The sequence below is a fragment of the Filicampus tigris genome, chromosome 14 (genome assembly GCF_054856515.1).
Source record: "Filicampus tigris isolate MCC_2025a chromosome 14, RoL_Ftig_1.0, whole genome shotgun sequence".
NCBI classification, from domain to species: domain Eukaryota; kingdom Metazoa; phylum Chordata; class Actinopteri; order Syngnathiformes; family Syngnathidae; genus Filicampus; species Filicampus tigris.
In genome coordinates, this window is record NC_141230.1 from 23,351,290 (window position 1) to 23,377,078 (window position 25,789).

At 47.1% G+C, this 25,789-nt stretch overlaps 3 protein-coding genes across 14 annotated transcripts in view; all 3 read right to left on the reverse strand.

Moving 5' to 3' along the window:
- The window catches only part of LOC147136909 (uncharacterized), a 37,713-nt gene extending 35,731 nt beyond the window's left edge, over window positions 1-1,982 (reverse strand). For 6 of the 12 annotated variants that reach the window (XR_015089730.1, XM_086052606.1, XM_086052607.1 and 3 more), the window contains exons 1-2: window positions 1,832-1,957; window positions 1,614-1,673 (exon numbers count right to left, since the gene is read on the reverse strand). Coding sequence is in view for 8 of the 12 variants with exons in the window: in XM_086052606.1 (XP_085908732.1) it covers window positions 1,614-1,673; window positions 1,832-1,928 (157 nt within the window). In the remaining 4 variants the exon portion in view is untranslated. Of the gene's footprint in view, window positions 1-1,613; window positions 1,674-1,831 lie in introns of all 12 variants that reach the window. The other 6 variants (XR_015089731.1, XR_015089732.1, XM_086052611.1 and 3 more) reach the window with 2 other exon arrangements.
- Window positions 1,983-4,794: 2,812 nt separating this feature from the next.
- Window positions 4,795-25,284, reverse strand: tbx15 (T-box transcription factor 15). The gene is made up of 8 exons (XM_086051312.1): window positions 23,385-25,284; window positions 18,762-19,026; window positions 16,613-16,714; window positions 13,481-13,652; window positions 11,445-11,612; window positions 11,311-11,375; window positions 7,749-7,846; window positions 4,795-6,152 (listed from the first exon to the last, which is right to left on the reverse strand). The coding sequence occupies exons 1-8, from the start codon at window positions 23,638-23,640 to the stop codon at window positions 5,329-5,331; spliced, it is 1,950 nt and encodes a 649-aa protein (XP_085907438.1). The 5' UTR covers window positions 23,641-25,284; the 3' UTR covers window positions 4,795-5,328.
- The window catches only part of med4 (mediator complex subunit 4), a 116,317-nt gene continuing 111,975 nt past the window's right edge, over window positions 21,448-25,789 (reverse strand). The window contains exon 8 of the mRNA XM_086051315.1: window positions 21,448-21,466. The gene's annotated coding sequence lies outside the window, so the exon portion shown is untranslated. The remainder of the gene's footprint in view (window positions 21,467-25,789) is intronic.

The window sequence follows — 25,789 nt, forward strand, 5'->3', positions numbered from 1 at the left end:
ATGCCTAAAATTTCAACAGGACGGCCGTTGGTTTACTGCTTTGGTTTGTTGGTTTGATATTTTGTTTTGTTTGTTACTTACTTTGGTTTTGGTTCAATTTAAGAGTGAATTCCAAGCATTCAACTTTGTTAGAAAATTAGCAAAAAAATAAATAAATCAGCCCCAGACACCAAAAGACAGAAAGTTGGGTGGACGTGTGCATCACAATAGGATGCAGAAAAAAACTCTCAAGGACCGACATACAACGGGCGGTCGGCCATTTTGGTTTGAAGTGCATTCCAGCGCTCTTACTCGGACCAAATTGGAACCCGTCCGTCCGCCATTCAAAGCTAACAACTCCGGTGCTAGCTTAGCCGACTGGCAGTCTTCTAGCGATTGCTCAAAGTGTCACCAGGGGTGCGGGTGGGGGTTCCGGTGTATCCGGGTCACCTGCGCGGTCAGTCACACTATCCGCCCAACCTCTCAGGACCCCGCCCACCGAAGCGGACCTCTCTCATTTAGACACGGGAGCTTCTCAACGGGGCGCCTTTCAAAATGAGAAACACCTGCCTGTGGGGGTCGACCGTATCTCCGACATCTCCTTTGACTCCCGAGGCTTTAGTGTGTGTGTGTGGGGGGGGGGGGGGGGGGGTGTGCGCGTGTGTGTGAGATGCTAAAATGAGGCAAAACGGCCCGAGGCTACAAAGTACAGCCAGTCATCTGTTCTTTAGAAGCTTCAGTCTGGTGTTGGTTACGCTTGAAAGTGGCGGCCAAATGAAACGGGTTTTTTTTTGTTTTTTTTTGTAATTGATGAAATGTTGTTTACCCAAATAAAACATGCTTGAGGAATTTCGGCAATGATAATCTTATTAAAACCTGAATTTGACCCTTACTCAAGACTAAAAATTCATTGGACGTTAGGCTTGAACATTTTATGATAGCTGACTTTGTTTTTTTTTTTGCTCTTTTAATCGCTAAAAGTTGTGAAGGTCACCAAAATAACTAATTGGATCCTTCTTCTTTGACCAAAATCTCATTGAAAGTGCAAGTTAAAATAATTGGACAGGAGTGTGATTGAATTGTGACTGGGAATTACGATCTTTGAGTGTGACTTTAACTTAGGTCATCATACGTTTCTTGGATATCACTTCTTTCGTCAAAGCTTCTTTGAAATATGCATAGACTTTTTGGATTTTCATTGCTAAATTTTAATTAGGCATGAAAATGTCCAGTGTCAATTCAGCCGAGTCATCTTAAGATAATTGGAGCCTGCTTCTGGTGCCAAATCTTCTTCAGGATGGAGATGTCCAAATCCCTTTATTGGTGACTTTGGACGTAGACGTGAAATCATAACTGGGCTGTAATATCTCAAATGTAAATTGATCTCAGGTCACCACAAGATAATGCTGGCGTTACCGGTGTATTTTTACTCTACGTTGTGTTCTGGATTTAATGAACTAGAGTCAAATTGGCTCTCGCGGTGTTTTTATTGGCTGACCTCACCTGCGTGCATCAAATGACACGTCAGCACGGCGGGCAACTTTTGACAGCCTCGCTGGCTCTCCCCGGCCACATCAAGAGCGAGAGTGTCAAAGAAAACAAAAGAGCAACACGTACAAGAAGAAAAAACATACCTGTGTGTACCGAATGACACGTGAGCACGGCGTGCGACATCGACCGCCTCGCTGTCCCTCCTGGAGATCAGAAATAACAGAAATAAGGTGCACGCTAATCGGCATGAGCAACATTAGCTTAGTGCGTCGAGTCGACGGACAATGGCCCCAACTGTCACCCAGCGACTACAACACACGCCCAAAATAACCCAAGTACTCTTTGATAAAGTATTCATCACCATAGCGCGACCCATCATCCGTCATATCGAGTTGTATGATATCGAGTCGTATGACATGAATTCGCTGGCTACCAGGAGACGGCGGCGTACAATACATGTCTTGCCTCGGCCACGTCAAGCGTGAGGATGACGTCACCACGCAGTCACTCTCAGCAGCACGCACACTAGCTCACAAAAATAAAGTGGAAAAAAACGCACATGAGATCACGTCATAAATGCCCAAAAGTAACAAAAAAGAAAAGAAATACACATTCAATCCCGACAGCAATACAAGTGTTTGGGTGAAATTACTGTAACCTGTTGGCCAACAGCAAATTTTCATCTCTTTTTGATGCTTATTTCAAAAATATCTCACATTTTTTGGGGTAATATTTTCATGTTTTGTTTTAAGTTTGACCGATAAAGGCTTGCGCAACAGGGATTTTACCACGCGTTGAAGTTGAGGTTTCAGGGGGAAAAAACGCCTGAACCTAACCTTTCATTCATAAATATGACGATGTCTTTATTACAATTATTACAATTATTACTGATGTGCTAGAGAAAAAATAAGGGCAGAGTGGGAATCAGCACAAAAAAAAAAAAAAAAAAAGAATATAGAAAAGTTGAGTTGTAAAAATGTGTTGACCGGTGTAATTGAATCTCATTTGTCTCATCAAAATTTCCTGGAGAAGTACAAAAAGTGCCACCCCCAAAAAAAGAAAACAAAAAGAGCTAACTCTTGATTGGGAGTGAAAATCTCCAGTTGAAATCCAGATTTTCATGATGATGTCGATGTGGAATTGTTTTTTTGCGCATTCCTGACCTGCACATGACGACTTCACAGCTGACTTGACATGCCTGGGAAGCTTTTCTGACCTTTTTTTTTTTTTTTGATCGAGCGCTTCGACGCGTGTCGAAACTGGTGTGAAGAGCGAATCCGAGTCTGCCGTGGGCAATAACTCACAAGTGTGGAATCTCGGCACGAGAAGAACAAAACGAACAAAAGGGCAATACTTGGCCAGAATGTTGGATTGGACGAGCAGAAGCAGATCCGCGCATTCTAAGCGTGCGCGCGTCACAGATCGTGAGGCCAAAAGGAAGACGGCCTGAAATTGGGCCGCCGGAACCTTGCGCCATGCGATTTATTTGCCGATCGGGTGTCGGATGCCCGGCGCCCGCTCATCCGTCTGCGCCACGTCGGGAATGATGAAAGGCTTCCAGGACCTTCTTTTCCACTTGGGGGACTCTGATGGATGGCGCAAGGTCCATTATGTCATTGATGAATCGACGCAGGCTGGAAATAACGTCCGCATGGGTGGCGCGCCGCCAAAATTATGAAATCATGCTCCTCCGCGCTCATTATTTAACGTCCCTCCCGCTCTGAGAGAAAGAAAACAACAGGTGGTTCCAATCGTCTGGGTGCTCCTCATCGTGTTGTGTTGATGGCCCACATCTGATATTTCATGCACGTGATTGGGCAGAAAGCAGTAATATGCGTGTAATGGATGCTGATTGGCCCTGGAGGCCGGTTAGCAAGAGGGAGAGAATTTCTAGTCGACATTACGCACGACTAATTGCGCTGACCATGTCAATTTGATCACCGTATTTGCGAGAACTGACTTGGTTTCGTCCCTTCAGGGCCCCCTTATTTCATTTCGTTTGTGTGTGGAAAAAGCAGATAACTTGACATAACGCAACATTACCACGCGCGGCTAACTCGACGGACGGACCGAGCGACCGAGCGACCGACCGACCGGCAGTCCTATTCAGGATGCCGCATCACAGGTTTGAAAGCCAAAAGACGTCTTTTGTCGCGCTAGGGCCGCCGTACATTTCAAGTGTTTGGCAAAATTAGTGGCCAACATTAGCACACACTGCATTCGCTCAGTGTGAAAGGCAGGGGTGGGGCTCTAGCCCCTCAGAAATCTGTGGAGCCCTCCGGCATTTTATATGATATTCTAAAATCTGTTATTTTCTCAGCCCCCCTTTAGCCCCAACAGAGAAAAAAATCCCGGAGCCGTCCCTGGTGAAAGGTCACGCGGCAGCGCCAAATGACGTCGGAAGCCCAGTGGCCGGCGTGACCATATTTGGAAGTGCTGACCTTCGTTTCTGACGCTGGGTTAGACAAGAACAGCGGCAAAAAAAAAGGAATGGTGCATCGTTCACGTGAGGAACTTGGAGAGTTGAATCTTGTCCGAGTGCTGCGGTTCCACCAAGACGGCTTGGAGGAAAATTTGAGGCTGAGCAGGGAGCAGTGTCACACCGTGTCGCCGTCTCTCTCGTCTCCCAAAGCAAAGACACTGCGACACTATCCCTTCGTCGTGGTCACGCCGTTACCTGGAAAAAAAGGTCCAGCAAAAGAGCGCGGAAACGCTCTTGCAGCTCCTCTCCTATTGGACGCGTTTATCTGACGTCACGGCGTTCTCAGAGACAACTTTTACAGGCGCCGAGCAGAAACGTTCAGGCCCCTGCCCCCCCAAGTTTACTTTGTCCATCCTTTTCATGACTACTACGTTCAAAAGTGTAAGCATGACACATGATGCACAAGTGGCCATGTCAAAAGTGTCAAACGGACACTAACGTAATTCTTCATGCTAGCATTAAAGTTAGCGGCTGTCGTAGCCTCGCTTCGGCTTTTGTCACACAGCTCATTTTAGCCACGTTGCTAAAGGAAAACCATTGAAAGCCGTACGTCAATCAAAATATTTATTGAGCTTTAGTATGTGCTTGGCACTTTTTTTTTTTTTATTTACATTTGCACAAAAAAACAAAGACTTATTTCTCCCTTGCTATGTCACACATTTGTATAACAACCATTGTACTGCTCAGCACTTAAATACCACAAAACACACACCTGAGCAACTCTGCTTTGCTATTGCTGATTAATTCACACGTTTAAGCTTAGTGATTGCATTTGCCATCATATATATATATATATATATATATATATAATATATATATATATATATATATATATACGCTAAAAGACATAATCCACTCCAAAATGGTGTCGGCAGGTTCCAGTCTGTCAAGGGACTTTGCTTCGGGGTTGGATGTTTCTGGTGGTGGGGGGGGGGGTGTTCCCGGATCCTGTCCAAAATGTTCTCCCCAATCTTGAGCAGTCGCTTGCAGTGGAAACGGCTTAGTAGGAAGGGTGGCTTGAATAGCGAAGCGTAGCAAATCCAAATCGCGTGGAGCCCCTTGCCAGCGCCTCCGCCGCCCCTCCTGATAGCGTCTCCACATCTGCCACCCATGATGCCGCCCAAAGCATCCAACCTAAGACCGCCAAGGATGGCGCCGCTGTCCCCACCACTCCTTGTCATGCCCGCTGGCCGTGCCTCCCCGAAAAGAAACTTAAATAGTAGTAAGGACGCCCCCATGAAGACCTTTTTAAGAAGAGGGGGCGTATTCGCAAGCTCCGATCCTTTTTTAAAAGGTTAAACCCAAAATTCACATGTTCCGAATTTGCGTCAGAACGACGCTGTGTCGCAACACGCTCCCCCACCCACTCCGCGTCCCTACACCATGTGCATGGACATCTGGGAGGGGGCGGCGTATTGGCGGCCGTCGCAGGCGGCGGCGCCCTGCTGCTGGCCGCCGCCGTTGCCGATCATGTGCATGGTGTCCATGTTGCCGTTGGACAGGTACTGGCGCTCGGCGAAGGGGCCGGCCGGGGCCGAGGAGCACAGCAGCCCCCCCTGCGGCTTCTCGGGGCTGGCGGCCAGGCGGGGCGAGGCGGGGAAGTTGTATCCGTACAAGTTGTAGGGGTTGTGCAGGGAGAAGGCGTTGTAGGAGCCCTGCTGCACGTGGTGATGGCCGCCGGCGAACACGTGAGCCGAGGACGGGGAGGATCCGGAGGGGGCGGCGGCCGAGGCGCCCCCGGACCCGCCGGCGCCCGCCTGCATCACGTACTGCAGCTGCGAGGCGGGGAAGGAGCCCAGCTGGCCTCCGTAGGCTTCCATTTTGCCGCCGCCGCCGCCGCCGCCGCCCCCGCCCCCGGAGGCGCCGCCCTGCATGCCGATCAAGGAGGGAGTCCTCTGCGGCAGGAAGGACTCGGTGGGCTGGGCGGAGGCCACGCCCCCGCCCGCCGCCTGGAGCCGTCCGTAGGAGCCGTCGGCCAGGCCGCCGTAGCCCTGCAGTGCCGCCATGTTGCTGCGGGCGCACGGCGGGTACTCGGACAGGCCCAGGTTGCACAGCTGGCTCTCCCGGCAGCCCACGTTGAAGGTGTTGGGCGCCAGGTGGAAGGCGGGCGGCGAGCAGGACGGGGACAGGAGGTGGGCGGCTCCGGAGGGGGAAGGCGTGCCCGTGCTGGACGTGGTCGGGGACGTGCCCGTGCTGCCGCCTGAACACACGCAAAGCGCCAACATTTTCAGCACCGTCGCTCGCCGTCTTTCATGCGGACGCCGCAGGTTCCGCTCCCGGCCCCGATCAAAAACGGCCGCGTTGCGTCCGCAAGGGAATGCGCGGGGACAACTGCCCGACAAATCATGCAAGTCACATGCGGCGGGCACTGCTCTGATTCCGGCTGCTGCAACGATGGTTCATTTGACAACTAATTGATGATCAAATTCATCCACAACCATTCTGATCACTGACTGATCATGTGGACCTTGTTTCCGTTCAAATGGTCCAAATCCTCTGATTTCAGCCTCTCAACAAAAAACAATTCCAGATTTCTATCGCCCTCCGTCGACCGAGGCCGATTAGCTTTGTGCTGCTGGTTCGGGTCCAGGATTGCTCCTTCGCATTTCAAAACATTGGCAAAAATGTTGAGCATTGTTTTCCCCGGTAAAAGTAGATGCCTGCAAATGTCTTATTTTGAAAAAAAAACATACAAGATAATCAGTCCGCCATAATGGAGGACAACAGAAATCAGAGAAGGTTTTTTTGGACCGTTTTAAGTCCAGCAATGTCTCGAAAACAATTTCATCGATTACCAAAATAGTTGTGGATGAACTGATGAATTGCTGAACCTCCAAATTTGCCTCTTCCATGACTGGTCTGTTTGTGCCGACTGAAGAACGACAAAGACGGCTACGTTAGCCGCCGCAGACTGTTTCAATTGAAATGAAATAATGGCATGCGTGCGGCATATGCCTTCGATAAGAAGCGGGACAAAGGGCCTTCACCGGGGGAAAGGCAGACGCCCGAAATATATGTGAAGTCATGTTTTCCTTCGCTTCCAAGTGCTTGGGGGAAGTTGGGGAAGGAAAAAAATGGGTTCACCAAAACAAACACGAACGACATCCCGCTGCGGCGTCAGGCGGGCCGGGTCGCCATGACGACGGTCACGCGATGTCGGGAGGCCGGATCGGGTGACTCGCGGAGAATCGTTACCTCCGCCAAGGGGTTTTTATGACGCGAAACCATTGCCGTGAACCAACGGGGAACCGTTTCCGTCGGGGCTGGGAAGGGAAACTATTGCGACAGTTGCACTAAAATAAATTGGCCTCATTCCAAACACAAGCATTTTACATCTTACTCATCTTTTTAATTGTGGGCATTGGGCCATGAAACTTTGTAGGAGAAGTTAAAGTGTATTGCAGCAAGAATTTGAGAACTATATATATAGATATATGTCTATATATATATTCCCCCCCCCCCCCACATTTCTCCACCTAATAGTGGAAATTGGTGTACAGTATTTTTTTCCCCCACTTTTTAACATGTAAGAAAGATCAGAACTGTTGTTTTTCCAGAAAATAATGCTTCTAAAAATGTCTTTATCAAGTGTAAAGACAACACCATAGAATTTGGAGAAATTTCTTTCCGATGAAGAGTAAAAAAAAAAAAAAAAAATCCACACTTGGCATTGTTGTCGCCATACAGCGGCCCATTGTGGATTGCTACGTGCCGCAGAGCTAAAATGCAAACGGCAGCCAAGCAAGTGGCGGCAGTGCAATCTGTGCAGCGTCCCGAAAGGCGGCCGTGGACTGACCTTGCTGCTTCTGCATGTTGGTGAAGTCTTCAAAGGTGAGCGTCCTCACGGGCGGCCTCCAGAAGGCGTACGTCTCCATGATGGCCTCCAGGCCCGTCCTGAGCCGCAACACACAGCGGGCGGGCAAAACATCAAGCAACGTGCCGGCTGGGCTCAGGCTCAGGCTCACGCTCACGCTAATGCTAACGCTAACGCTAACGCTAACGCTAATGCATTTGCTCAGGGACAATGCCCAAGATATCGTCCAGGTCGCTCCCATTTTCAAAACCCGGCGTTTGCAGACACATCGCTATTCGCTGGCTTTTTCCGTCTGTTTTCCCGTGCCTATTGTGGATCGGGTTTTGTGTTCATGCTTTCACTTGTTGTGTTATTTGGGTGTTGTATGTAAAGTGCTTTGATACAGCTGCGGCGGTTGCGAAATGCGCTCCATAAATCGAATGGTACGGCATCGTCAACTGCGACCTTGTAGTGCGGCGGCACGGGAAGTCTCATTTCTTCCTTCACCGGCATTCCTCGTCAAAGAGGCCAAACGCCGCTGTCTTGCCACACGGCGTTCATTGCAGTCCCTCAACTGTAATCGTTGTCTGATTTCTGGTGTTGGTGATGAATCCCAATTTGTCAGCATCTGCTTTTACTCGGGAAAACAATCAGCAACATTTCTGCCAATGTTCTGACATGTTCTTGACCAAACCAGTAACGCAATCGTAATCAATTTACTTTCCGCGCTGTCAATTTGAAATGATGTGAAATGAAAACATGTTTTCTCGTATTGGATTCGTCAATGAACCCAAAAGATAATTGACAGTTCATCATGAATTCATCAATCCTGAGTTGCGCCCCCGAAGCTATCGAGCTGCCTCAAGTAGTCAGAAGGGAACCGAAACAAAACCCTTTCCTCACTTCCACAGAGTCATGTCACGAGCCCGACTCAAATCAAGCTCGTTGTCGTGCGGAACGCTGAAAGGAAACTGGAGAGGAAATGTAGGCAGTAAACCAAAAGCTATCGCTGAAGATGAGCTACAAGCAGCGGAAGCGTCGGGAGAAAGCTCAAGTCCCGCTTGCAGGAAACCGGAGCCGTCAACCAGGGAGGCAGCGTTTTACGGCGCGCATAAATCTGCGTGGACGCAAACTCCTGCGACTAGCCCGGACGATTTACTCCAGTTATTTTCAGACAGACACTCACCTCCTGCACGGCGGCGGCGGCGGCGGCGGCACGTTAGCGCTAGCGCCAAGCCAATTGGCCTCGGACGTCAGCGGCGCCGCGAACGCGCAGAGAGCTGACAAAGACGGACAGAGTGGCAAGTAAAAAGCTGCAAAAGCAATTGAAATTGAACTTCAACAAGCGGTGGCCAGGCGGCTGTTACTGCCGCTAAGGGCACGTCTATTCGCGCTAATTGTGCGAGAGGGAAAAAGTTGCCGCATTTGCAACTTGTGATGTTTTATGTCCACTGAACACAGTCGCAGTTTGGCCTGAATTGCTTTCAAATTTGACGTCTCTTCAATTTCACACCGCTCCAGATGTCAGCACGGCATAAAAATGGCATCGGGATCTTTCCCTTTTCGACAAAAAGTCGATGCGGACGCGAAAGGATCCAGTCGCCGTCAGCGTAGCCGGCGGGCGCCTCGCTCGCTGCAATTTGTCGGCGAGTGGAACAGGTGGAGATTCGGCATATGAGGTGGCACTCGCGACTCCTTCGGCGAAATGCGGCAATTTGCTTGTTGGTGCCACCGCCATGCTAAAGTAGAACGCTCGCTATGCCATTTGGGAAATTTGCCACTGCCGATGTTTTTGTGCACCGTTCGATCCAGTTCGCATTCAAGCGCTCGTAACATTACTCGAGACGTCGACGTGCGAATCAAAGGCATTTCCACTTTGAATTTGACCTCGATGTAGAATTAGTTGGCCTTACACAAAATATTCGGACACAGCTGCTAGCGCCGTATTCATTCCGAGCAAGGTTTTTGATGTGACTCGTTTGTTTGGGAATGCACTCAAAGAAAGTGTCAATTTGCTCCAGTTTGATTGCGCGCCCAACGTCTTTACTGGGGTCAGGTGGCGACGTTGCGCCTTTCCAACGGTACTCGAGACGTCAAGACGGGCCGAAGACGCGATCTCGTTCTTTCATTTGGACCGTTTGGTGCGAGCGTCAAGTCGGCGTTATCTTCTCATGTGTTGCTGTTTTTCCTTTTAACACTCGGCCATAAATCACAAAGTCTATTGTTTGAAAAGCGAAAAAAGATGTCTGCGCCGCCAATAATGCAGACCAGATGACGGGGGCCGCTTTCATGTTCTACGCCCCCCCAAGCCCATTCCTCCAACATGCCGATTCAAGGAAAGACAGAAAAGGAAGGTATGATGTCACCGCCGATGGCGGGACAAGAACAACAGAAGCCGGCAGTCGGCCTCGTCGGGACTTTTGCGCCGTCGTTTCTCACCAGTATGTGCTAATCAAACAGGATGGCTTTGACCTTTGAACTGTGTTGCCGACACACAGAAGCCGCTTTCGCGCAGACTTCCCCTCAGATCACGTCAGGGTCCCGATGTATCAAATAGTCGCCGGCCGGTCTTGATTGCTTCAACACAAGTGGAACACCGCCGTCCCGGCTTTCGCCTCACCCCTCGGCGCAGGGACACGGCGTTCCCCAAACGATCGAGACGGGAGAACCGAGGGGCGGGTCAGCTGTGAAGATTTTCGTTTCGCGCGGCGAGGTGCCGTCAGTGTGCGGTGGCGCATATCAAATAGTTGCCGAACAAGGGCGGAAGCAAAATGAGACGACTGACGGTTGGACAATTGGATCGTTTCGTCATGTCGCAAAATTGCTTTCCACACGACAGGAGTGAGAGATATTAGCGGCGGGTGTTAAACTTGACGCCTCGGTCCCGACCCTCGGTACTTTATTCCCTTTCGCGCAAAGACCTCCGATCAAGGAACGGGACGACGCACGGCGATAAAAGGCTTTCAAAACAAAAGGAGCATGAGAGAAGTGAGCGCGGGGTGAAAAGTGGAACGCCCTGGTCTCGGCGTTGCACTATACCATTTCACACGGACGCAGCATTCCACAATCGAACAATTGGATGACACTGACATCCAAATAGATGTCGGGTGATGGTGAGTGCTTTCAACGCAAAGGGGGCGGAGTCTCGGGTGCCAAGTGTAACATCCCGGTCTCTGGTTTTCACGCTTTCCTTTCACACTGACTGCACTGCGTTCCAAAATCAAATAATACGTCAGCGACAATCGCAAGAGAAGCAAGTTCAACCAGATTTTCCTTTTTCCATTTGAAACCGAGACCGGGCCACCCGCAATCAGGTCAGCAACACGATGACGTCTTCAGCCTCAAACGGCCGTTGGACGCGACGGAGGTGAAAGATAAACAGCGTCGGGTGCAAAGTCTAAGACTTCCGCTGCAACCTTTCACACAGAGACTCAGCATCCTGCAATCCAGCCATTAGACCAAAACAGTTCTCGGACGGTGACGGTTGCTTTCAACGCAACAAAGGTGAAGAAGTGAGCGTCGGCCCCTCCCCAATTCCAAGAGCGCAAAGAGCAGACGGACGCACCTGTTTCTGCCAGAGTCCCGGAAACCTTTGGCAAAGGGGTTCCGGTCGATCTTTAGTCTGGTGATCTGCAGAAGAAAAACGCGGCGGGTCAACGCGGGTCGCGGCGAGACGTTGGGGACGTTTGGGTGCGGTACCTGCTGGTTCTGGTAGGCGGTGACGGTGGTGAAGACGGTCTCGGGAAAGCTGAAGGTCTTGACGCCCTCGCCGGCCGGAACCGTCTTGTTGGGCGAAAGCTCGCTGCTGAAGTCCTTGCGGATGACGTGAACGCGAGGCTGGTACTTGTGCATAGAGTGCAGGATGATCTGCGGGGAAAACACAAGGAAAGAGAGAAAGAGCGTTCATTCTTCCAAGCGGACGCCAGAGTGGAGCGTGTGCGGGCGCCATTTTCGAGGTTGAGCGCTCAACTGGGCTATTGCCATCCCATGCCCACTCCAAACCAAATGTGACTTGGTAGGATTGCACCACATTTCTAGAAACTCTTGAAATTGGTGGCGCCAAGAATTGTCTGTGTACACGCCCCCGGCGCCGCAAACCGCCCTTTTTCAAATAGGCTGGCTTGCGACCAACACGCCGTCAATCATTTCCTCTGCGCTGCCGAGTCAGACCGCGCTTTGCGCTAGACTTGTGCCGGCCGCAAAAATAGAGCTCGCTGTGGGATTTTGGGGGGTTGCGGTGGGTGGAAAGGTAAGGTGGTGCGCCAAATCTGTTGTGATTTGTTGTGATTTGTGAACATTTCCCCACTGTGGGATCAATAAAGGCCTTCTTATTTGGAAGTGGGCACACGGCTTCAAGCGTTTGGGAAATCCAAATCTTCAAGAGGGGACTCCCAAACGATGGTGCGGACAGGGCTAGTTGAGTCCCCTGTGGGGGGGTGCGTGGGAGTAAATGTGTAGCGCTTTTCCCCTCAGAGATGGTGCGCCAACTCACACCGGGTTCAAGTAAATTTGTAATAAAGGCACACTTCCCCTTTAAAAATGGATTTTCTTTCGTGCAACCGCTTGACATTATTGAGGAAATTCAACAAACAATTTTTTCAGTGTGGTGTACTCAAGTACGTTCCTTGGCCTTCCTTCTTCTTTTTTTTTCCCAAAAGATGTTTCTTCTTCTTGTATTTGGTTAAGGCAAACGCCTTTTAGTTTTGTCTTCTTTTCCTTCCCCAAATGGCAACAGTTGGCAAAGAAGGCCCCAAACGTCGCAGCTTTCACGCGCCTCGAGTGTCAGCCGATCTTTGAGGAAACATATTTGCTGCACATGGGGCGAGCCAGCGCGGGATCAGCCAGAGGACGAGCGCTCGGCCTTGTTCGCACTCAAAGGCGCTTACGGCTCCCGAGTGCCGTTTGTCTTTCCATGTGGCAGCAAGTCCGGCAAAGACGAAAAAGGCTGCGAAGCCGGCGCCAAAAGCGACAGGTGGTGCCGACGCGCTCGCCGACGGGGCGCAAGCGGCCAATGGCGCGTTTCAAGCGCGACGGCAACGCAGCCGAGCGCAATCGTTCAACGTCAGCCTCGGCGCAATTCACGTGGCGCGCCGCAATCGCGACAACATGAAAACAAAACCACGTTTCATTACGTTCACTTACATTTCGGATTCGGAGCCTTTTTGCACATTCACTTCAATTGAGTCAAGTTTATTTGGTTGAAAGAAATGACTTCATCCGGTTAAATTACAAAGAAAAAAAAAAAGAAAACAAAATGAAACGAACTTTTAAACGACATGCGAGATCGAACAAAAGTCAAGTTGATTTAATGACATCGACTACTTAAACTAAGGGAAAGTTAATCAAATCCACAAATAATGAACTGTAAGTTGAAATAATTCTATTCAAATTAAAAATGAAGTTAAATTGCATTGAATTGAATGGAAATTCAATCGAGTTGAGATCAATTTCATTGAGTTTAATGAAGTTTAATGACATAGTCTAATTGAATGTGAAAGAAAGTTGACTAAAAGACATGTTCTCAATTCAATTGGATTAAACAAGTTGAAATGAAATTGCAAAGTTGAATGACATTGAAAGGAAAGGAAATGAGGTCGAACGGGCTGAAACGGAGCACGGAAAGCAATCGGGCGATCGTGCCGCAAAAAGGCCCCCCCGAAAGGAAATGGACAACATGAAATACGACATCATTCAATGCGAGCGGCGGCCGGCGAGGAGGAGGCGGGAGCGCTTACGTGTCCTTGGTCGTCCAGCTCGTTGTTGGTGAGCTTGAGCTTGTCGAAGCTGACCACCTGCCGCATCCACGTGTCGCCCGACGCCAGCGAGTCCGGGTGGATGTAGACCCGCGGGGGCACCGGCGAGTCGGCGTTGCCCGCCACCATCCACTTGGAGCTGTGGTACACGTACCTGCCCGCCCAAAAACAACACAAACTCGGGCCTCAAATGCCTCAGCAACAAACAGTGTGAACGGCAGCATCGCGTCTTCCAATTGCCACCGCTTGTTGCTTTTCCCTTGACGCGGAAACGGGAGGAGTTGACTTCGGGGAAGCGTCGGTTCTACTGCAGGCATAGGCGCCGGCGTTCACATCAGCGGCAAACACACTGGGCGTTTCCCCAATGTCTTTTGGTCCGGTGTCAACCCGGAACATCCAACGCGCAATATTTGGGCCGATAAGAAAGAGGGGGGGTATGTATTTGAGGCAGCCATTTATTCTGCCCTCTTATCGGCCTGCTTTTTAGGTTAGCGACAAACGCAGTGACCAACCCGCTCGCGTTTGCAACGATGATTGCAGGCACGGGCCAATATTTGGAGCCATGGGAAAAAGGGAGGCGTCCATTTCCGCCGGCACCTCTCTCAATCAATCAATCAATCAATTTCCGCCGGCACCTCTCTGGGCTGCGCCGTTGGGAGCAGCGTCGGGATTCCGAGTGGATTCAAAGGCCGTTTCTCGACGCTCACGGCATGGATGTTGCGATTGGTGCTGACTTGAGTGCTTATTTTGTCCTGGTCCATCTGGAGTTGAATGCTACGTTTGCTAATGGCGGCGGCGACGGCGGCGGCGCGCGAGGCGTCATGGACAATTGCAACTGGTAAGCATTCAAAGATGTTTTGCTTTGAACAATAATCGTCATCATTTGAAGAGATGATTTGTATTCAACGTGACACCGGCCTTTTGTCGGGCCGGGCTAATTTCACGTTTGTTTGCTCTGGCCCGCTCACGCTCACGCACGCACGCACGCACGCACGCACGCACACACGCTACTTATTAGCCACGAGTGTTAAGTGCAAACAGACGCTCGGTTTTCCTTCCAAATGCTTTTACGGCTTCCTGTCGGTTTTATTGCACATGCGGCAAATATGAATAAAGTAATAATCGGCCTTTTGGTGACCAGGAAAGGCGGAACGATAGCCACAGTCAGAAAACGCGCCAAAACACGCAAAAGCCAAACAAGTCCGATCCACATTTCTGTCAACTGTTGTTTTGTGAACCTTCCTGGCTGGACGATGCTCTTTCTTCAATTTACTCGTAGGCGTCAAGACATCTTTTTGAAATTGATTTCCTTCTGCCATATACTTTTGTTTGTGTTTTTCACATCATTGTGAATGAACTTAAGTGTTCATTTCCCCATTCAATTGCTCCTAACTCTAACTTCACTCGCACGTATTCTTTTACATAACTGCCCCATTTACTTGAACATTGATTGAATTAAAATAACGTATTTCACTGATCAACTTCTTTGTTAATTTGTATTGTTTGTTTAGTGACTTACTTGTTCATTTACCAATTTATTGACAAAACTTTATTGTGCTTTTATTTATTTTCATTAATTTCTTACTTCCTCATTTACTTATATCAGCGCTATATCTTTATTCATTTCTACAATGAAGTGCATAATGTAATTGTTCATCCATTTTGAATTGATTAGAGGTTATTCATTTATTGAAGTGGGGGGGACATTTCATTTATATACTGCATGAAAAAAGTCCATCCAAAGTGAAAAAAAATGCATACATTCAAATGATTGAAATGAATTTGTAATACCTTAGCGATGCTTCGGGAAATTTGCTTATGTTTGGATCTAAGTATATTGCGTGATTATAACCTTATGTTCTTTTTTTTTTATACGGTAACCGCAGTGACACGTTGCGACTTTGGCCAGCTGCGAAGCATTTTAGCCACTAGAGGGCTTAAACGCGCCATCGTTCTGTCACTCGCGTTGACGCCCTCGAGCATTTTCTCACAGTTAAAAGTCGTTCCAAAAAAAGTCTCGAATCTCTTGACTGCGTCGGCGTTTTCGATTGAGGCTTCTTCGGCGATAAAAATAAATGCGGTGGCGCAGCTAGCCTATGCATGTGTTCGCCGAAATACGAGGCCAACTATATATTCTCCGTCAGATTGCACAGATTAGAGACGTCAACAACTCCTGCAAATAGTTTCATGACTGTCAACGCTTTTAATTGTCGGTATCAAAAGGCAAGAAAAATGACGATGAGGTTTCAGGGAAAGACGCTGACGCTTTGAGAATTATTTTCACGCTCATCAATGCGACATTTGTCAGCGCCACGTTTGCAGTGCGCCCGCCCGGTCCTGGAGAAAAGCGATCGAGCGGAAAAAACGTGCTCACGCTATATCGCCATTCATTCGACAGCACAATCGCTTGACGGAGTCAAACGTGATCGACCGACAAAAGGGAAAATGTCCCTTGCGTAAACGTGACGGATTACTTCGTCCAAACCGTTTGAATAATTCCCAATACTTTGATCTTTTTTCCACAAGAACACACACAAGACTTGCACCTTCACCAAAGTGGGTCCCGAAAACGAAGCACGGGGCCGGCCATCTTCTTTAAAATGGTTCAAGTACTCCTCCTCCTGTTATGGCTACTACTACAAATAACAACACACTAGTGCATACTAAATCCTGGTGGGATTGCTTTTCACCCAAAAGGTAGCGCAGTTATGAAAGTGGGGGCAAATGTACGTAAATGCAGGAAGTTGTGTTGTTGTTGTTTTTTGCATTAAAAAGGGCAAAGATATTTTGAGAATAAGGTTCTTGGACTCTTCATGCTACTGACTTGTTTACTCAGGGAAAGGATTCGTTTTCTTATTACGACCCCCGTCTTTCACGTAGATGAAGTCGTTTGGGACTTGCGATTCCACATAAAAGGTGCAGGCCATTTGCATGGCCGCTAGGGTTGTTAGGCTACTTTTGACCGTCTCAAAGCGCCTCCTCACGGCCGCTATTTTTCTGCCATGAAATTCTAAAGTGACGGCAACAAATTGTGTCCGGCCAAACTTGCGATTTGAGCTTGCCACTTTTCCGAATGGGAGCATTGCGAGCGAGCGAGCGAGCGTGCCGGCTCACCGGTATCGCTTGTTGTCCACGGGCACGATGTCCATGGCGATGTAGTACTGCTGGTGAGGGTCCAGGCCGGCGATCTTGACTCGCATGGCGGGAAACATCCTCCTGAGGCGGCAAAAAAACAAACAAAAAAAAACAACAACAACAACACTGAGACAAGTTAGGACGCCGCGAAAAGCATCAGCTCAATCCGATTCTTCGCGTATGTTTCCTCAGCCTAAATATGATTCACCATTGCCAAATTCTTTGAGCTTTGTTGTCGCAGCATCGGCGAGCAACATAAGGATGAAAAAAATGAGCGTTTGCAAGTTGTAGCGAGTGTAAAGAAAAAAAAAATATTCCGAATGAACCGACCATTCCGAATTGTTGAATCTTTTTTTGCATTAGGTTCAAGTGACACTGTTGTCCTCAATTTGATCACTTTGGGCGTTTTGTCTGCATGGACAGCAGTCAAACAGGAACCGTGATTTGCTCTCAACAATCAGCAACTCCCCAAAAGTCATGACCTGCATTGTGGCTTGACATTTGGATCCATCATCGGACTCCGTTGCCATGGGAAAAAAAATAAACCAGCCTGCGACTTGCGTGCAATGATGACATTTCCTCCGTCCAAAATGATCCACCTTTCGCAAGCCTTTGAACTTTTTCCATGCACGGCTTCATTTGGAAGAGCCGCTCACGTCCTTGCTTCTCTCCCTTTCTCTCTCATTCTGTCTCTGTGATGCCAAACAACTCACAGCAATTTATGCTCACCAATCGGCAACCTAAAAAAGGGCTGAAATTGCCACCCACTCCGGCATGGCCATCAGGGATGCTGAAAGGACGTCAAACAAGTCTGAGAGGGTTCGGCCGGCGTCGCGTGGCGTCGCTACTACGTTTGGAAGGCAAAAAAAGAAAAGCAAGCAAGCAAGCAAGCAAGCAAGCAAGCAAGCAGCACATGGTGAGGGAAGCGAGTCTTAAGACTCTGCCGGATCAATAAATGTCGGCATGATCTCACGAGGGCCGCGCACTTCATTAAAATTCCTCGGTGACGTCATCGCAGCTGGACGCCGACGCGCCGCTGTTTTACTGCGTTCGTTTCGGGATTGAAAAGAGGAAAAAAGTGCTGATCTCTCCGTTCTTGTCGTGACACGAAGAAGAAAAGATGGCAAGGCATGAAACGATCGTAAAATGTTTCAAGAGGCAAAAGCAAATGCAGGCTAATGAAGGGAAAACAAAGGACGGCAAAGGAGTCACAACTCGGTGCGCGGTCACTTTATTAGGAACACCGGTCCTTTGTTAGGACAAGGTCAAAAGATTAGGAACAACTGGCATCTTGGCGCATTTGGAGGAAAGCCGAGAAAAGGGCGCGGGATTTGCATCGCGCCAGCACCTTTGATTGCGCGGGTGTACCTAATAAAGTGGCCGCCACCACTTTGCAGGGTTCAACAATGCAGAGCTCGAAAGAAATTCAAATCCCGGACGTCACCGTGAAATAACACACACACACACATATTCAAACTTATTGACTGCAAAATGTTTGAAGCATCCGTTTCAAAGAAAGTAAACTTGCGCACATTTAGGCCGTTTTCAAATCCTTCCAAATAAACAAACAAGACCGTGATTTATTGCACTTATTAGTTTATCAACAAGATGTGGCCATTTCAACAACCTTTCGGAAACTTCATTTTAAAAAAATACATCATGGCTAAAAAAATGAAGCTAGATTAAAAACCCTTAGAATAATTACGTTTTGTTTAGTTTTTTTTTTTTTTCAAAAACCAAAAAGTATGCTTTTGGGAGTATGGGCTTACAAAAAAAGAACTAACAAAATGCTGCATTTACGGAGAACTAAAAAGTCTATCTTTAATTTTCAAATAGTGCTTTAATATAATCCACCAAATCGAACTACAAGGGAGAAAAAATTAAAATTTGCAAAATATCTGTATCTAAGATAAAAAAAAAAAAAGTGAGTAGAAGAATATTTAGTAGAGAAATATGGAAAAAAATGTTGGAACATTTAACCCAAGAACGAATAAACAGAAATATTTCATGTTTGAGTTGAAAACATGCGCGAATAGTCCACATTCCTTTTTTTCAAATGATTTCTTGTCATTGACAGGAGAGATCATGCACGACATATTTGGCGGTGTGTGTGCGTGCGCGCGCGTACCTGCCGGCCTTGGTGATGATCATCTCGGTTCCGATGTCGTGGAATCTCTTCCACAGGTCAGCGCACTGCAGCTCCACGTGGATCTCGTCCATGGACGCCGCCAGCGCCGCCGAGGAGGACGCAGACGAAGACGAGGAGGAGGAGGAAGAGGAGGAGGAGGAGGAGGAGGCCGCCAGCGCGGGGGCCTCCGCCGGCTGTCCGAAGGAGCAGGCCGTCCTGTCGGCCAGATCGGAGCCGTCCGAGCCGTTTGGACTCGCCTCCGAGTCTGCAAGCAAGCAAGCAAGCAAGCAAGCAGTTACAGTGGCACATTTTACACTTGCTTGGCGAGCGCAACAAAACTGGGCCGCGAACGTCCGAGAGTTGCCGCAACCAGCAAAGTCCTGCGAGGTCCCTTTGCCAGCTGCTCTGCACCATGGAACCCCCCCCCCAAAAAAAAAAACCCCCTAACAAGTAAACTATTTAAGTGAGGGCAAATGTAATTGCCTCGCTTTGAGATTTTGTTGACTTGCTGCAATTCCCCATGCAAAGCAACTTTTGCTGCTGACATGCAATGGCGGGGCCGCCAATGCAACTGCAAGTTGCTCCTGCACTTTTTGGAAAAAGAAACAACAACATGTTGCCAGCGTGTTGCTTTGTCTGTCTTGCTTGTGGGAATGCGCAAGGCGAGCTCGGCACGACTGCACACTTCATTTAAGACGATGGCATCAGCGTAGATTTCATTGAATGAGAACACCTTTTTTTTTTTTTTTTTTTTAGGTGGCTGCATAGGATGGTGAAAATCCTAGCGTGCGCACATACACACACACACGCAAATGTAGACTTTCCAAATGGACCTTCAAAAAAGACTCGGTTTGGGTAGTAAACAACAGAGTCAAATTTGAGAGGAACATATTCGCGAGCCAATTTTACACGGAATATTTTACTCACAAATTGCAATATTGCTAACATATAACAAAATATGTGCGATGTTTTATTTTATGTTCGTATTATTTTTTTTTATATTACACCTAATTAAGTATCCTAAAAACAAAAACGATACTTATTGCCAAACTTTAGAAGAAGAAATTTAGAAGCGCCTTTGCACAAGCGGGAGGCGATGACGTCATCAAAACGCAACACACACACACACACGCACACCAATTGCGTCACTTGACGTGACCTTGCCATTCGCAAATCGCAGACGTGCATGCATGTATCGTTTATGTTCATCGCTGATGGAGTTTTTGGATGCCCCCGTCACGTGCTGAGGCACACCTGCACATTGGAAACAGACCGGCTTACGCTCAACAAATATTGACATTTTCTAAATCAGAGCTGCAAGTTGATTTTTGGTCGATGTTTTCTTAATCTGCTTTCGTTTTTGCTCTCGCACATCAAGTTTTCAGAATCATAAACGCAACAATACAAGGAGTGAATGTGGAGCAGTATTTGGGGATTTTTTTTCTGAAAGGTGACATAGATAGCAAGGCGTGTTCGACTCCGTCTTGCGCAAGCTTGTCTTGGTCTAACTTGTGAAAATATCTGAAAAAGCCTAATGCGCTATAGGGAAAAAAAAGTCGCAAGGTTTTGTGAATCGGCGTCAAAAAGACGTTGAGGGCCGTCTGTGGTTGAATGAGGAGGATTGACGCTGTCCCTAATCTTTTGTCCACTTGGACGTTTTCACAACAGGGAGGAAAGAAAGCACAACACTTGACAGCATGTCCTCAGAGGAGGAAAAAAGAAAAAAGAAAAAGCGGAGGGCAAACGGGAGCTGTCAACACACACACGCACGCACGCACACGCACACGCGCACGCGCACCCGCGCCATTTTTTGGTGCGGGGCGGAGGGAGGGGCGGGGGGGTTCGGGAGGTTTTTTGATTGGCCACACCTCTTTTTTTGACGTGACTTTTGTGGCCTTTTGTAGGAAAAAGAAGTCCCGAGAAGGGAAAGAAGCAAAGAAATGTTGTTGCTGTTGTCCTCCCCTAAAGCAAAGTCAGCAAAGCAGACACTTTTTTTCTTCTCTCTCTCGCTCGCTCGCGACGTGAAACTACTTTTGTGTTTTCTAATATATCCGATCTATAGTGTTCATGTTTCGGTGCAACAAACAGCTTTTCCCTCACATACATATACGCGCGCACACACACGCACACACACATACACACACACACACACACATTTAAATGTGTGTGTGTGTGTGCGCGCGTATATGTATGTAAAAGAAAAGCTGTTTGTTGCATATATATATATATACATATATATATATATATATATATATATATATATATATATATATATAGAGAGAGAGAGAGAGAGAGAGAGAGAGAGAGAGAGAGAGAGAGAGAGAGAGAGAGAGAGAGAGAGGTGTATGTGTGTGCGTGTGCGTGTGTGTGTGTGTGTGTGTAAAATAATGGGGTGACATAACAGTGTTATATAGTTTTTCTTTTTCTTTTACGTTTTTTTTTAAGTGTATCAATTTGGGGGGGGGGTTAATTTAGTGTATTCGTGTCAAAGTGGAGCGCTGTGGTGCATGTTTTTTGTTGCATACTTTAGCCTTTCTCTGTAAAAATGGTGGTAAACATGGCGTTAAATTAAAATTCCTTCCTTCCATTCGGGAAAAAAAACACGTAGGGATTTTTGGTATAAATTTGCGTTTTTGTGGTCCAATTTGTGGTCCATTTTGGCACTCTTCCTGCTCATTCACACACACCCCCCACACACACACACACGGAAGGGTAAATGTATACTGTTTGCATGCATTTGTATGAAATGTGTGTGTTCGTGCGTGTGCGCCGTTAGTGTCAAAACAGAAATAAAAACTCTTTGTTGCTTTCAGGGACTTCAAAAGGTGTGTGTGGTGCGTGACAAGAGGCCGGCGACGAGGCTCTGCTGGGCGGCTGCAAGCAGCTCGGCCGCCCGCTCAGGCACGCAGGAGGCAAAACTGGATTCTTCCTTTCCCTTGCTTCTTTCGTCGCCTCTTTCGTTCCCTCTTTTTCTTTCGTTCCCTCTTTCTTTCTTTCTCTCTTTGTCTCTTTCTTTCTTTCTTTCTTTCTTTCTTTCTTTCTTTCTTTCTTTCTTTCTTTCCTTCTTTCTTTCTTTCTTTCTTTCGGCGAAACTTGACCGCGCAAGACAGTTACGACAACTTGACGACAACTTTCGACAGCACATTTGAGCGTGAACTGACGCCAAGAATAATTGTGTTCTAGTTCGGATTTAATTGAAAGATTTGCGTGAATGTCTTTTTCTTGACGTCGTTTATCAGAACCTTTAAAACACGACATTTCCGTTTGGATCAAGCCACACATTGAACAGTTTCATTTGTGCATCTGTAACACGTTCATGCAGTACTGCGACTACACTACAGCAATAATAATAGTAATAATAATAATTAATAATAATGTATTCTCGTTTTTCATAGTGGCTGACTAAACATGTTTTCGTGCGTTGTTTGACGCAAGTGGACAACTTCGTCTTATTTGAACCCGGCATGTGATTTGTACTTGACACGAAGCAACTTTTGAAAATATGTGCATTTAAAAATGGATACTTTTTTCCTCGTATATATTTTAGATTCCATTCTATTTTTTTCAGCAATAAAACATGGATTCTATATATTATAAATATTTTTCCCTCCCTCTTTTTTTTGACTGAGCATATTTTGGGGTGTTTTTCTTCACCTTCTTGCTAAAAATAATTTGAGCATTTTGCAGACGGCTTTGAAAAATGTAGACATTTTTTTTACATTATTTTATTTCACAGGATTGTTTTTCACATTGTCGCAAAGTATTCAAACGGCTCTTTTCCGCTTAAACCTTAATTTGTGTGATTTAAAAACTTCATCACATGACAATGTGTCTCATTTTAATCAAGCGCTATAGGGCTATTATTTAATGATGTACTTATGACATCATACTTATGATATTATCCTGCGTGTGCGTGAGTGCGTGCGTGTGTGTGCTGACAACATGTCTCAGGTCCACGCACGCCTAAGAAAAACACCCGCACATCTTCCACGTTGATCACTTCAACTTGAAGGACGACCTGCGCGCCCCCGTTGCCCCGCCGCCACATTTTAAAAATATTTGAGTTTTGAAATGCTCCTTTCATCATTTTTAAAATGTCGACACACTATCCAGAAAACGTTTATCCTGCACGCCGAACTGGTGTCATTTCAAAAACGTCCATTTTTGGTGGGGTGTCTTAATAGTTTTATGAACGACAGGTGCTTGGCACAACACTTCATGGGCTCATTCATGCAAATAATAATCAGGAGAGAAATGTAAAACTACGTTTGCGTGTTATTTTTCGTCATTTCACTGATATCGATAATCCACAAACACACCGATAAAACGTCTCTTACTGTAGCTATTGTTGTTTTTTTTTTCCCGATTTGGAACGCGCGCGCCTCCGCGGGCCTACCGCCGACCTTTCGCGGACGTTCACGGCGCACCGTACCGGTCCAAAAAGTTGCTCACCGGTAAGATGGCCTTTAAACAGGCCGACGGGTTCAACAAAAAGGAAAGAAAGAAGAACGACAAAGAAAGGGAAAGAAGAAGAAGAGGAAGAAGAAGAAGAGGAAGAAGAAGAAGAAGAAGAAGAAGAAAAGAAGAAGCTGCGTGTGTGGTGTGGCGAGAACGCGCACTGACCCGGGTCCATGTCAAGGCAGTGCGCCGGGTCGTCCAAGTGGAGGTCGTCGTCGTCGTCGTCGTCGTCGTCGCCGTCCTTGTGGTGGTCCCAGCCGACGCCGGAGACGCCGGAGACGCCGGCGGCGGCGGCGGCGGCGGCTGCGGCGGCGGCGGCCGCCCGGAGCTTCCGCTTCTTGCTGGAGCCGATGAGGGCTTCCACGGAGAACGCGTGGGCTCGCGAGCTCAGAGCGGCGGCCGAACGCCTCCTCTCACTCATGTCGGGGGCGCGGCTAGGCGAGGCGAGGCGAGGCGAGACGAGGCGAGGCGAGGTGAGGCGAGGCGAAGCCAAGCAGCCGCTCTGCCCACACCGCGCGCGCGGCGACAGACACGTTAGCCCCGAGGAAAGAAAAAAAAACTGAAAAAAGGGAAGAAAAAAGCAAAAAAGCCCCGAAAAGTAATCCAACTCTCAGAAGGAGAAGCAGACGGCGAAGGCGCAGAGGCAGGAGCGCTGCGTGGAGCTTGCCCAGGCCGCCATGGTGGAGTGCTTGCTGGGCGAGAGCCTCCAATTGATCCGTCCGCCGGGACGGGCGCTTTTTTCAAGCCGAGGGCGGGGCCGCTTCCGGTGTCCAATCGGAAGCGAGAGCGGGCTGCCAGGCAAACTTTTTCCACCAATGGCGCGAGAGCCACTCCCGCCGCACGACCCCGAGTGCAAGCGCAGCCCAAATGCGACCCACGGCTGTCAATCACACGCACGCGGCAAATAAGCAAAAATAAAAATACATGCAGCTAAATACATGCATGACAATCCATCAATCGTCATGGACTACTTTGACATTTTAAGCACGGTGATTATTTTGATTGTTTTAAATCATATTAAAAGGCGAAAGGGAAACCACGTGACCGGGGGTCACAGAGGACCCGCGCGCGCAGGTGAGCCGAAAAAACGGAGAAATTCATATTTAAACGAATTGCAACATGATCAAATATGACACCGTTGATGTACATGTATTTCATCATTTCTTTTCATTTATGAACATCACAACAAGTCTGTTATGAGACGAACAAATTCAATTGATTGATTAAAAGTTGCTCTTACTATTATTATCAGTCAAGGCGATTACATGCATCGTCGGTGTTTCCGAATACAAATGAATATACCGATGGATTATCAAATCGTCGAAAATCCATCCTTACAAACATTTCTCTGCTTTTTAAAATCTTATCTTATCATCACTGTGTCACGCAACGCCAATGACGTGTACTATTAATAACCACACGGTGAGTGGAAAGTACAATTATTCAAGAGGTATAGCAATATGTGCATACCTTACGATTCGATTTTCACAATCCTAAATAATACATTTACAAGGCCCGATAACATGCACGAAACAGAGGAACGGTGCATGTCATTGGGTTTCTGTTTCACACAATCAGAATCCAAAATAACAAGGAAAACAAACAAAACAAAACGGTATTACAACATCCAAAATATAAAAATAAAATCCAGGCCGTAGCAAATTGTTGGTGTATTTCTTAAGGCTGTTATCATTTATTTGCACGTACTTACTAAGGATGTGCAAACATTACGTTGTTTTTTTTTTACACACACAGCAAGCAGTATTTGTACATCACAATTCTTATTACAGCGCAAAGAAAACAATAAGGCGCAAAATGCATATTGTTAACTAAATTAATGCCAATTACACATGATTTTTTTGTAACATGAAGTAACGTACTGAACACTTTTTTCAATTCAACCGAGACACTTCCCTGAATTATATATTCCCGCTCCCGTGTGTGTGTGTGTGTATGTATGTATATGTATATATATATATATATACACACACACATATATATATATATATATACACACACACACATGTATATACATATATATATATACACACACACACGTATATACATATATATATATATACACACATATACATATATATATATATATATATATAAATACACACACACACACACATATATATACATATATATACACACATATATATATACATATATATATATACACATATATATATACACATATATATATACACATATATATATATATATACACACATATACATATATATATATATATATATATATATATATATATATATATATATATATGTTTCTTTTCATGAAGTTTGGGGACGTCTCAGCTGACGTGGACATCCTGCGCATGCGTGGACTGTGCTGTCTTTAATGTGCAATTAGCAGAACCTTTTTGACCCCGAGTGACTCGTGCAACAACTGAAGCGTGCAAAAAGAATAAAATACAAATAATTAAAGCGCAGTAAAACACTTGCACGAGGCCCGTGCAAGCAACCTCCGCCAAGCACGCACACAGACACAGACACAGACATAGACACAGACAGACACACACACACACACACGCCCTCGCGCGCAGG